The following is an 11,877-nucleotide window of genomic DNA, read 5'->3' on the forward strand; positions in this document are numbered from 1 at the left end:
CAATAAACTTGTAAGACAAAAAATAAGGAAAATAGATGCATTAAATGCAATGAAGACAGCGAAGTGGTTCACTACTAAGAGACTGTTACTGTATGTAAATGGGAAGGAGAACTTTACATTGCTGTCGAGTTATTAAACACAGAATTGAAGACACCGGGGAGGACAGCAAAAGTATGTAATATTATAGTGTACCGTACCCTCTAGGACGATGCCTCCATTTCCTGATTAAACATCCGACTAACTCAGTTTGGGCAGAGAAGTGGGTAGATTGTCTAAATGTTGACTGGGATAATGGAGGTTTATCTCGAATGAGAAACACTGCTATGAGTTTATAACATAAAATTACCTCGAATCAAACTACAACAAATAAAAATCCAAATAATAAAACGAGAATGAAATTAGTATTGAATTAAAAAATGAAATGAATATGCACAGCAAGCGTTAATTACGCAAATCAAATTCCAAATTATGACATTAAAATATTTATGAGTTTCAAATAACTCGACATTATTGTTCCTGTTCCTATGGAGTATCACCATAATACGGATTGAAATTCAGGGTAGTTGCCACAATAGTTACCTTTAAACGAGAATTAAGACGCAATGGGACATGATATGAACTACGAAAAATACTAGTCGCATTTCCCTACGTTACACTTACAATTATCACAATACAGTTAAAATACCTTAAACATTTACATTGGATCAGGAAAGGGAAAACTTATATACTACACTGACTCGACGTGAAACGCGGTTCACCAAAGGATCTAGTAAGAACTAGATTCACCACAAACATGCAGTCAGCACTCTCGCTGTGCCCCATTAAACAACAAGACAACATATCAAAAATAACATGAAATCACATAAAACACCATCCTGTAAGAGAAAACAAATAATATACTTTAATAAACACGTGGAAAGCAATGGGAAACTTTGCGTTCCTCTGCTGCATAGTGCTCTTCATCTGTCACATATTTCCTGCTTTGCAGTGGGCTGAAACGCAAGACTGCTCTGGAGATTTTGTCATTGTTTAGCCAAGATTGTATTACAGAAACGCCTCACTTCACGCTGTCTGTATAACCACGGCTGATAAGCTAACTTGTATCTCAACAACTGCTCGGAGATTCACATCTTGCCAGCATGATACACATCATATTCACTGGCCTGACATTAATTTCACGTCAATTCTGATTCTCAGTAATATCTCAGAATACAATCACAGGCTTATTCTCACTTCACACAATTCTTATAACATCACCAGGCATCCACTCTGCCTGCATAATTAACTTCATGTTTCAGCATGCACTAAATTCTCTTGTATATCCTATAATCTCATCAGCCTTTCTCATTGTAAATCCGGGTTCGATTCCCTCTCAGATCATTGTACAGAACAGTTTCCAAACCACCTTAGAAGAATCTTTTCTAGTCAACGGTGCATATACAGCTACACACGTGTCACAGCTCCTGAAATACATGCGTGATGCATTCTATCTGTCACTAATTTTTCTAAATGGAAAAATCAAAATTAATCTCGACACCGCGAGTGTCTAACTCGGAAACTGGATGATTTTGGCAATCTAATCCTTCTATCTCTGTCATAAAAACATAGAAATAACCTTAAGCTAGGTAACATGCATAATTCACACCAACAAAGGCAAAATAAATCCTAACATCTCCCTCAATATCCCATCTAGCTAATCACGAAGTAAAAGAAAAATAGATCCTCTCCTATCCATATTTACAGCATCACAAATGTAAAATGAACACATGCCGTCAGGCAAAAATTGCATTAAAGAAAATCTTACACTAAGCCTCACTAGTATTTATCGTAATTCATAAAACATGCCATTTAATTAATACATGCGTCTTATTTGGCAACTCCCACATCCCTGCTACGGTGATTGTCTACTCCATCTTCAACAAGTTTTCAAATCATGGAAACAATATTCTTTCTTCTAAAGGCAGTGCCATCTTCTTGAGGTTAGTTCCTGTACACTGTAACACACAAGATTCTAGTAAATACCTCTTCACCGCTCTCTGTGCACGTGCCGAATGAAAACAAAACACACGTAACATTCACTATACAGAAATGTTTAGGTTTTAAATACAGTCAGTTAGAACGGCTCGTACACGACCGACCCGAAAGTGTCTCTCACTCAGTTACCAGTCTGCGGCTAACATACCGTCTGCTACTTTAGGATAATAATTTGCGACATCGCGCAGTTGGTGATTTATTACTGCACGCAGTTTGCGTATCACTGTTCACAAAATAAATGCACTGTTTTTGTGGAGACTTCTGCCCACGTGGCAGCATTCACGCACAGATAAAAGAGAAGTATGGAACGATGTTCACTTCACGGCAACAATAAGAAGGACGCTCCCGGCAAGTGGGGCGCTTAAGTAACATAGCCAACGCCGTTGTAGCTAGGGGATTCCCCATATGTTCAAATATTCAACCAATCAGCGTGCTTCTTACCCACAATTACTTTGATATTTATTGAAAATAATATCAAATGCACTCCTGTTGATTTAATAACGACTCAGATAATTGTTATAAGGTATTCCTTATCATTTCTCGCTCTTAGACCTGTGGAAAACCATCAAATAACACAACTGACTTCTCTTTATCGATGTACTCTTCACACAGATATCCATGTTGGTCAACCTGGGATTTTAATTCTGCGCGGTCCTGAATTCATATTAGCCACACCCTCGCTTCCTAATTGGCTGAACACTCCTCGTGGCCAGAGATGTGCTAACTCCTGGTAAAGCTGAACATTTCCCACGGTTGCAAGCAAGCTTCGCGCAACATACAGCGACATTACGTCTCCATGGACTTCCGGTCTCAACTGCTCTGTAATCTGGTACTTTTCCAATGCCTGACTAAAGTCCACTTTTATATAATTATTTAATATGGCAAATATATTACTTGATCTCTCATACGGGCCGTCAGGGTACGGCTCAATAAGAGCAATGTGGGAAAAAAATTAAAAGAGGTATGCTAGACTGTACGACATTGTTAAAGTCTAGATAGAACCTCAAATAATAATATAAATAGTAGCTCAAAATATACTGTAGCAGTAAGTTATAGTTCAATCATGTGTTGTAATAGTGGTTTAGTTGGAATAAGTTTCGTATTTTTTTAATTACTCAGAAAACTAGTTACATGTGATTGCTGTTCCCTCCTGAGTTGTGGTCTCCGTGAAGGGATTCATGATCCAGTTGATATGACTCATTTTATTTCGCGTATACAATAGTTTAATTCGTTTTGAAAGGGTTATTGTTTTTCTACGCTCACTAGAATTATGTTGTAACATTCCACTGACCTTGTGGAATAATTTCACCGAAATTTTTGAGAAAAGTGTCACGTAAATCTGGTGATCCTGAGATAAGATGCCCCAGTTTTGAAAGTTGCTAAACCGGACGAGTTGGCCGTGTGGTTAGGGCCACGCACCTGTGAGCTTGCATCCGGGACATAGTGGGTTCGAATCCCACTGTCGGCAGCCCTGAAGATGGTTTTCCGTGGTTTCCCATTTGCACTACAGGCAAATGCTTAGGCTGTAGCTTAATTAAGGACACGGCCGTTTCCTTTCCACTTCTAGGCCGTTGCTATCCCATCGTTGCCATAAGACCTGTCTGTGACGGTGCGACGTAAAACCACTAGCAAAAATAAAAAAGAAAGTTCCTAAGAGGGTTTGGCGATGACGCAGAGTACGTGAGGTGATCTGGTAGTGCCACACAGGAATGTTGTGATACAATCTCACTTCCGCCATGTTAGAAATGTCGAATTCTAAAGTTATCTGTTTCCTGTTCCAGTTCCAGCAGAGGGCCAACTCTCTTCCTGAGGGCCCCGTTCAGCTGCCCATCTCTTCCTTCCGTAAGAGACGCTCAGTGGTGCGCTCCCTCCAACCACAGGTACGTTCTATCACGTCCACGACAATCTCTCGTTTAGCATCTACCCGAGTTAGTGAGGGTCGGTGCTGATTGAGCTGCCCCTGTCTCACACTTAACCAGTATCAAAATTAGGTTGATAACTAATTAATTACACATTGTTAAAAAGTGGCATGTCATAAACTTAAACTGTGTAGAACTATTCAACAGTAGCTAATAGTTGTTGAAAATATCTTCATTTCTGCTCGCTTACACCGCGTTTAGGGCAAAACTTATACCATTGAAACACCAGCTTCATGACACATCCATTTATTACGACCTGTTGACTACAACTGACTGACACACACACGCACATAGCAATTCAAAATGTCCAAAGACTATAACAAATGAAGATAAACCACTTGACTAAATTAATATGAATTACCAACACATAACCTCAATGTGTATTCCTAAAATATGTACAAGATATGATACATGACATTTTATTTTTTATGAGAAAACTTCAACATTCCAACACTCCCCCCTTTTCTCAAAAAAATAAAAATACAACACCTCAATCAATTGTCCTCTCATCGCAAACCTATAAGCTTATACAAACTCTTAAGCTTGTTGCTTGATAAATTCTTTGTGAGCAAGTCTGCAGCATTTCTCTCTGATGCTACATATACAAACTCAATTAACCCCTTTTCTACCAGTTCTCTACATACATGGTACATGATGTCAATATGTTTTGACCTTTCACTCACAAAATCATTTTTACTCAATTTAATTGCTGCTGCATTGTCAGCAAAAACTTTACAAGGTATATCCATAAAGCTTTCCAGCCCTAGCTCTGATAGCAAATCTTTCATCCAAGTTACTTCTCGAGATACCTCTGCCATTGCCATGTATTCAGCATCCATGGTAGATCTAGCAATACAACTCTGTTTCTTACTATACCATGATACTGCTCCCCCTGCCACAGTGGTTACATAACCACTCACTGATCTTCTAGACTTAGTATCTCCTGCCCAATCTGCATCACAGAACACTTGTACTGACTCCTCACAATTTTTGAAACACAACTTTAAATCTCTAGTACCACATAAATATCTCATGATATGCTTCACTTCTTTCCAATCTTTAATCGTAGGTTTTTGACAATTCTGACTAACTTTACTTACCGCAAATGCAATGTCAGGTCTAGTATTATTTGACAAATATAGCAAACTTCCTACTGCACTGCGATAAATGGTACAATCAAATTCCTGCTCATCATTTTCAGCTGCTGAATACCCACTTGGTAAAACAGTCTTACTCGGTTTACAGTCACTCATGGAAAAATCAGCAAGTAATTTGTCAATGTATAAACTTTGACTTAACATAACCCCTTCTTTTGTCTGTTCTATTTTTATTGACAACAAGTTTGTTGCCTTCCCTAGATCTTTAATCTCTAACTCATCTGCCAACCTTATTTTAACCAACTTAACAACCTCTTTGTCACCTACTGCAATAATGTCATCAACATACAAGCCAACAATACAACACTCCTTTACATACACACATGGTTCTTTGATACATCTCTTAAAATCTAGTCTTCTAATTATAGCATCTACACAAGCATTCCAGTCTTTACTCGAATTAGGTAGTCCATAGATGCTTTTCTTCAATTTACATACATAGTTTTGGACATCCTTTTCTACAAACAATTCTGGTTGCTCCATGTATACAGTACAACTGATTTCACTATTTAAGTAAGCACTAGTTACATCTAGATGTTCTACAGTCCAGCCTCTACGTACTGCAATACCTATTAACAGTCTCATTGTTTTCCTCTTTATAACAGGACTAAATGTTTCATCAAAACTAAGGTTCATCTGTCTCTTAAAACCTTGGGCAACCAACCTGGCTTTATATTTCTGAATGTTACCCTCACTGTCATATTTCAATGAAAACACCCACTTAGAACTAATTATCTTGACATTTTCTGGTCTTTTTACAATTTCCCAAACATCCTTCTTTCTCATCTCATTGATCTCCACTTTCATGGCCTCCATCCAGTTACCAGACTCTTGGCTTGACATAGCCTCCTCAACTGTTCTAGGTTCTACTATATTTGTATGCCTAACTTCCATCACTGCCTTACAATCTGCACAAGTCTTACCTTTCCTCTGTCTTATTGACCTTCTCAGACTATTACCTGGCTCTTGTATTGCTATAGACCCAACCTCTAGTTGTTCCTCTCCGGTCGTTGGCTCAACTGCCAGTGTTTCCTCTCCGTCCTCTGTGTCTAACTCAGTCCCTAATTTTATCTCTGGATCTTCAGTGCACAGTATGTCAAAGTATGTTTCACTACCCTCTGCCTTTGGTACATTTATCTTTTCCTTGATATCAATTCCAGGACTTTTCACCTTAAAGGGAAATATCTGCTCCTCAAATACGACACTTCTCCTCACTATTACTCTTTCCCTTTCAAGACTCCATAACGTATATCCATCTTTAGTACCTGCCTCGTAACCTATCATAACGCATGGCTCTGCTCTGGGATCTAACTTCCTGCTGTCTGCCCTCACAGCCCACGCCTGACATCCAAATACTTTCAATCTACCTATTTCTTCCTGATCCAACTTCCTATTGAACCACAGTTCATACGGTATCTGAAAATTTATTGCTGAGGATGGGCACCTATTTCTCAACTACACTGCTGTCATTACCGCTTCTCCCCAGAATTCCTTTGGTAACCCTGACTGGATCAATAGACATTTAACAGTATCAAACATCGTTCTATTCTGCCTCTCTGCTAATCCATTTTGTTGTGGAGTGTACGGTACTGACCTCCTATGAGTAATACCACATTTTTGCAATTGTACCATTGTCAGATTGCACCACCTTAATTCCTACACCATGTAACTTTTCTGCATTTGCCTGATACCTATTAAACACCTCTAATACTTCATTCTTATTTTTCATACATACAGCCACATTAAATCTGGAGTATTCATCAATCATGGTTACAACATATTGAGCTTTCCCAAGTGATGGTGGACTATTTTTTCCAATTACATCAGTGTGCACAACATCAAGTGGTTTTTCTACCTTACGCTCACAAGACTTAGGTACTCCCTTGTTAGTTAGTTTCCCCTGAATGCATACAGAACAAGTATTAATGTCATTACTCCTTTTCAATTCTAACATAGGCAATTTAAACAAGGCTTCAGAATGTGCATGTCCGTATCTCTCATGCCACAACCTAACCTGCCCAACGCTTTTAAATACTACATTGTTATTACATTCTTGATCTATCATTTGATCACAGTCACTCACAGCTGCAATATCATTTCTCCCCTCTATTTGTACTACATACACATCATTCCTCCTGTTTGCAACAAACAATGTTTCATCTCCATTCTTATCTACAACCACTGCTTTCTCACCTGCAAATCCTACTTTGAAACCTTTGCTGGTTAAGTTACCAACTGATATTAAATTTGCACCTAAGTTTGGTACATACAACACGTCTGTAAATGTAATTGTCCATCCTGTGGACATTTTTACTTTTACCTTACCTATACCTTTAATATCCAGCTTACTGTTATCTCCTATTTCTACATTCCCAGTTACATTTGTTAACATGTCTGTAAACATCTCCTTTGTTGGACACATATGATGGGATGCACCTGAATCGAACAACCAATCTTTAATTTTCTCAGCTCCCACAGAAACGACCATGCTCATCGCCTTATCTACTACATGTATAATTTCTGAGCTTACCAGTTTTCCACTCGCATTCACTGATTTACTCTCCTGCGATGGTTCGTCACTCTTCATTGTTGGACATACTTTTGAATAATGTCCTGACTTACCACAATTGAAGCACTTTTGGGTACTGCGACAATATTTAGATACATGTCCCTGTTTACCGCAATTGTAGCAACTATATTTTCCTCGTCCCACATCTTCTTTCTTGATATCTCGCTTCTGTTGAACAACCATGGCTTGAGCTTCATCCTCCTCACGTTTTCCAGTGTCATAAGCCTTTCCTCCATTTTGCTGAAGTTTCCTTCTGCTTTCCTCCGTGAGTAATCTCGCCTTCACCTTCGAGATGGTCAGTATCGCCAAATCAGCTTCCAAGGAAGGTATACAAGCTGCATATTCCTCTGTAAGATTTCCGATGATCATTCCTGCAACTTGTTGATCTGTGAATTCGTATCCGGCTTTACTAGTTCTCCTCCAAAGTTGATTAATTTTTGCCAAGTATTCTTGAACACTCATGTCCTTCGGCTTCACAAAATGAGTTAACTGTTTCAAGGTCATAGCACCATTCACTAGCCCTCCGTCATTGCACAACTCGTCCAGTTTTTCCCATGCCCTTTTCGCTGATTCAATATCTGCAACGTCACTTTCAAAATCTTCTCCGACATATTTGAAAATAACCGCTAACGCGATCACATTGTTTCGCGCTCGTCATCTCGTTTCTATGTGAGACAGCTGACAACCTGGCGTATCCTCGTACCCTATTACTGATTCCCATACATCTTTCAACAACAGCTCTTGTTTCACCTTTAATGCCCACGAAAAATAGTTCTCCACTGTAAGCTTGGCCACATTCCTATTCAGTGTTTCTTCACCGGTCCACGAGGTCGCCATTTTTACCGTCAATAATGTCACAACTTGCTTCGTCCGACGTTAATTCTCGTTGTTCAATTTCCACTTATATTGACCGAAATTTACTGCGGCGTTTTGGCGCTCTGGAGCTCTGGGCCCATAACCTGTTGAAAATATCTTCATTTCTGCTCGCTTACACCGCGTTTAGGGCAAAACTTATACCATTGAAACACCAGCTTCATGACACATCCATTTATTACGACCTGTTGACTACAACTGACTGACACACACACGCACATAGCAATTCAAAATGTCCAAAGACACGGTGCTCCATTCACGAGTTGCAATAACTGTGAAGGACTTAGGACTTGTCACATGTTCTGTGCTCTTGTGTTTTTTCGTGGATGTAATGAGAGATTGCAGAAACGTTCTTTAAGTGGTGATGGTGATTATTGTTTTAAGAGGAAGTACAACTCGGCAAGCATCCTCTATATAACACTAATGAGAGGCGAAATTCAAGATATCGGCCAAAGGAAGACAAGGTCCACGAAGGGCGTGAAAATCAAGGCCTCCTTGTTCTCGAGTACTCTAACAGAGTCGGGGTCAGAAAAAACAAGAGTTGACCAAGGGAGGTGAGATAGGATAGATGAAAGTGAGGAGCCTGGCACAAGCAATGCCAGGACTCAGCTTAGGAACACGTGGTTGCCCTTTTACGCCAGGCAGGAAGTTTCTACCGCCAGGTCGTTCATTTTCACTCCTCAGCTGAACCACACCGTCACTGTAGAACTTTGGGTTTTGTGATCACAAATATAAAGCAAGTGTTTTAAATTTGTACAAAACCCTGGTCAGACTGAGGCTCAACACATGAGTATAAGCTAGAAAGGGTGCATATGAAATTCCTAAATTTACATTTTAAAACAACAATCCTGAGTTCTTTTTCGCCCCTGAATTGCCATCATCGTCGTCATTGTCTAGCTCCCGCCAGCTCGGCGTTTTGATGATACTTCTTCACCATTGTCTCTTCTTCAACCATTCCTCTTCATTAATTGTATCAAAATAAATCACTGTTGTTTTCATAGCCTTTTCTTAAATGGTTACAAAGAAATTGGAAATTTATTGAACATTTTCCTTGGTAAATTATTCCAATACCTAACTCCCCTTCCTATCAACGAATATTTGCCCCAATTTGTCCTCTTGAATTCCAACATATTGTGATCTTTCCTACTTTTAAAGACACCGCTCAAACTTATTCGTCTACTGATGTCCTCCCACGCCATCTCTCCGCTGACAGCTCGGAACATACCACTTAGTCGAGTAGCTCGTCTCGTTTCTCCCGTTTCTTCCCAGCCCAAACTTTGCAACATTTTTGTAACGCTACTCTTTTGTCGGAAATCGCCCAGAACAAATTGAGCTGCTTTTCTTTGGATTTTTTCCAGTTCTTGAATCAAGTAATCCTGGTGAGGGTCCCATACACTGGAACCATACTCTAGTTGAAATCTTACCAGAGACTTATATGCCCTCTCGTTTACATCCTTACTACAACCCCTAAACACCCTCATAACCATGTGTAGAGATCGGTACCCTTTAGTTACAATCACATTTATGTGATTACCCTAATGAAGACTTTCCTTATATTAACACCTAGATACTTAGAGTGATCCCCATAAGGAACTTTCACCCCATCAACGCAGTAATTAAAACTGAGAGGACTTTTCCTACTTGTGAAACTCACAGCCTCACTATTGCCTGCTGTCCGTCTCATTTTGCAGTTTCTCAGATTCCAGTCTTCTTATGTTGCCATGATGGAGCCTATCTATCATGCCGCGCTCAAATTAAAGATCTACGCTTAAAAAAGATGGTCACAAGTTTTACCCAGAAACTTTCACCTATTTACAAAGCATGTCGAAAATATAAGACTCTAAAGATATTTGTGAAAGGATGCACGGCGCCCTCTACGTGAGTTGTGAGTACAAACACAGCCCACGTTCGCGCTGCACCCACCAGGTGTCTCACTTAGTCGTGGTGGTTCCCCTCACCACACTTGAGACAATTACTAATTGATTTTCTTGGCCAATAATTAAAATACAGCTAAAGAATTATCACTAAGGAAAATAACGAACTCGACCACTAACAGTTCTTTCTCTTTTCAGATGTGAAGGATCAGCGCCAGATCATGATCGCCACTCAAACTCCCTCTTACTAGTCAATATGTGTGATCCCTTATTTTGTAAATACAAGTTGTGTGTTTCGTTTGAACCCAGTGTCTCCAGCGAGAGAAAAGTGAATAAATAAAGTGTTCGTGTATCGAGAGAAAATTTCTGTTCGTGTCTCACATCACAAGTCCTGTCTCATCCCGTCCCTGGGTGCACACACTCACTGGACAACACACAGTAACACGTGATGTTCCTACCAGGTGAGAGTGCACACACACTGGACGACACACAGTAACACGTGATGTTCCTACCAGGTGAGAGTGCACACACTCACTGGACAACACACAGTAACACGTGATGTTCCTACCAGGTGAGGGTGCACACACACAGTAGCACGTGATGTTCCAACCAGGTGAGAGTGCACACACACAGTAGCACGTGATGTTCCTACCAGGTGAGGGTACACACTCACTGGACAACACACAGTAGCACGTGATGTTCCTACCAGGTGAGAGTGCACACACACTGGACGACACACAGTAGCACGTGATGTTCCTAACAGGTGAGAGTGCACACACACAGTAGCACGTGATGTTCCTACCAGGTGAGAGTGCACACACACAGTAGCACGTGATGTTCCTACCAGGTGAGAGTGCACACACACTGGACGACACACAGTAGCACGTGATGTTCCTAACAGGTGAGAGTGCACACACACAGTAGCACGTGATGTTCCTACCAGGTGAGGGTACACACACACAGTAACACGTGATGTTCCTACCAGGTGAGAGTGCACACACACAGTAACACGTGATGTTCCTACCAGGTGAGAGTGCACACACACAGTAGCACGTGATGTTCCTAACAGGTGAGAGTGCACACACACAGTAGCACGTGATGTTCCTACCAGGTGAGAGTGCACACACACAGTAACACGTGATGTTCCTACCAGGTGAGAGTGCACACTCACTGGACAACACACAGTAGCACGTGATGTTCCTACCAGGTGAAGGTACACACTCACTGGACAACACACAGTAGCACGTGATGTTCCTACCAGGTGAGAGTGCACACTCACTGGACAACACACAGTAGCACGTGATGTTCCTACCAGGTGAGGGTACACACTCACTGGACAACACACAGTAGCACGTGATGTTCCTACCAGGTGAGAGTGCACACACACAGTAGCACGTGATGTTCCTACCAGGTGAGAGTGCACACACACAGTAGCACGTGATGTTCCTACC

At 40.6% G+C, this 11,877-nt stretch overlaps 1 protein-coding gene across 2 annotated transcripts in view; it reads left to right on the forward strand.

Annotated features, from left to right (window-relative positions):
• The window catches only part of CCAP (Crustacean cardioactive peptide), a 180,278-nt gene extending 169,499 nt beyond the window's left edge, over positions 1–10,779 (forward strand). For both annotated transcript variants that reach the window (XM_068229863.1, XM_068229864.1), the window contains exons 5-6: positions 3,816–3,914; positions 10,625–10,779. In XM_068229863.1, coding sequence (XP_068085964.1) covers positions 3,816–3,914; positions 10,625–10,630 — 105 coding nt within the window. In that variant the 3' untranslated portion in view covers positions 10,631–10,779. The remainder of the gene's footprint in view (positions 1–3,815; positions 3,915–10,624) is intronic.
• The last annotated feature ends 1,098 nt before the right edge of the window (positions 10,780–11,877 follow it).

This window comes from Anabrus simplex, chromosome 12 (genome assembly GCF_040414725.1).
Source record: "Anabrus simplex isolate iqAnaSimp1 chromosome 12, ASM4041472v1, whole genome shotgun sequence".
Lineage (NCBI taxonomy): Eukaryota > Metazoa > Arthropoda > Insecta > Orthoptera > Tettigoniidae > Anabrus > Anabrus simplex.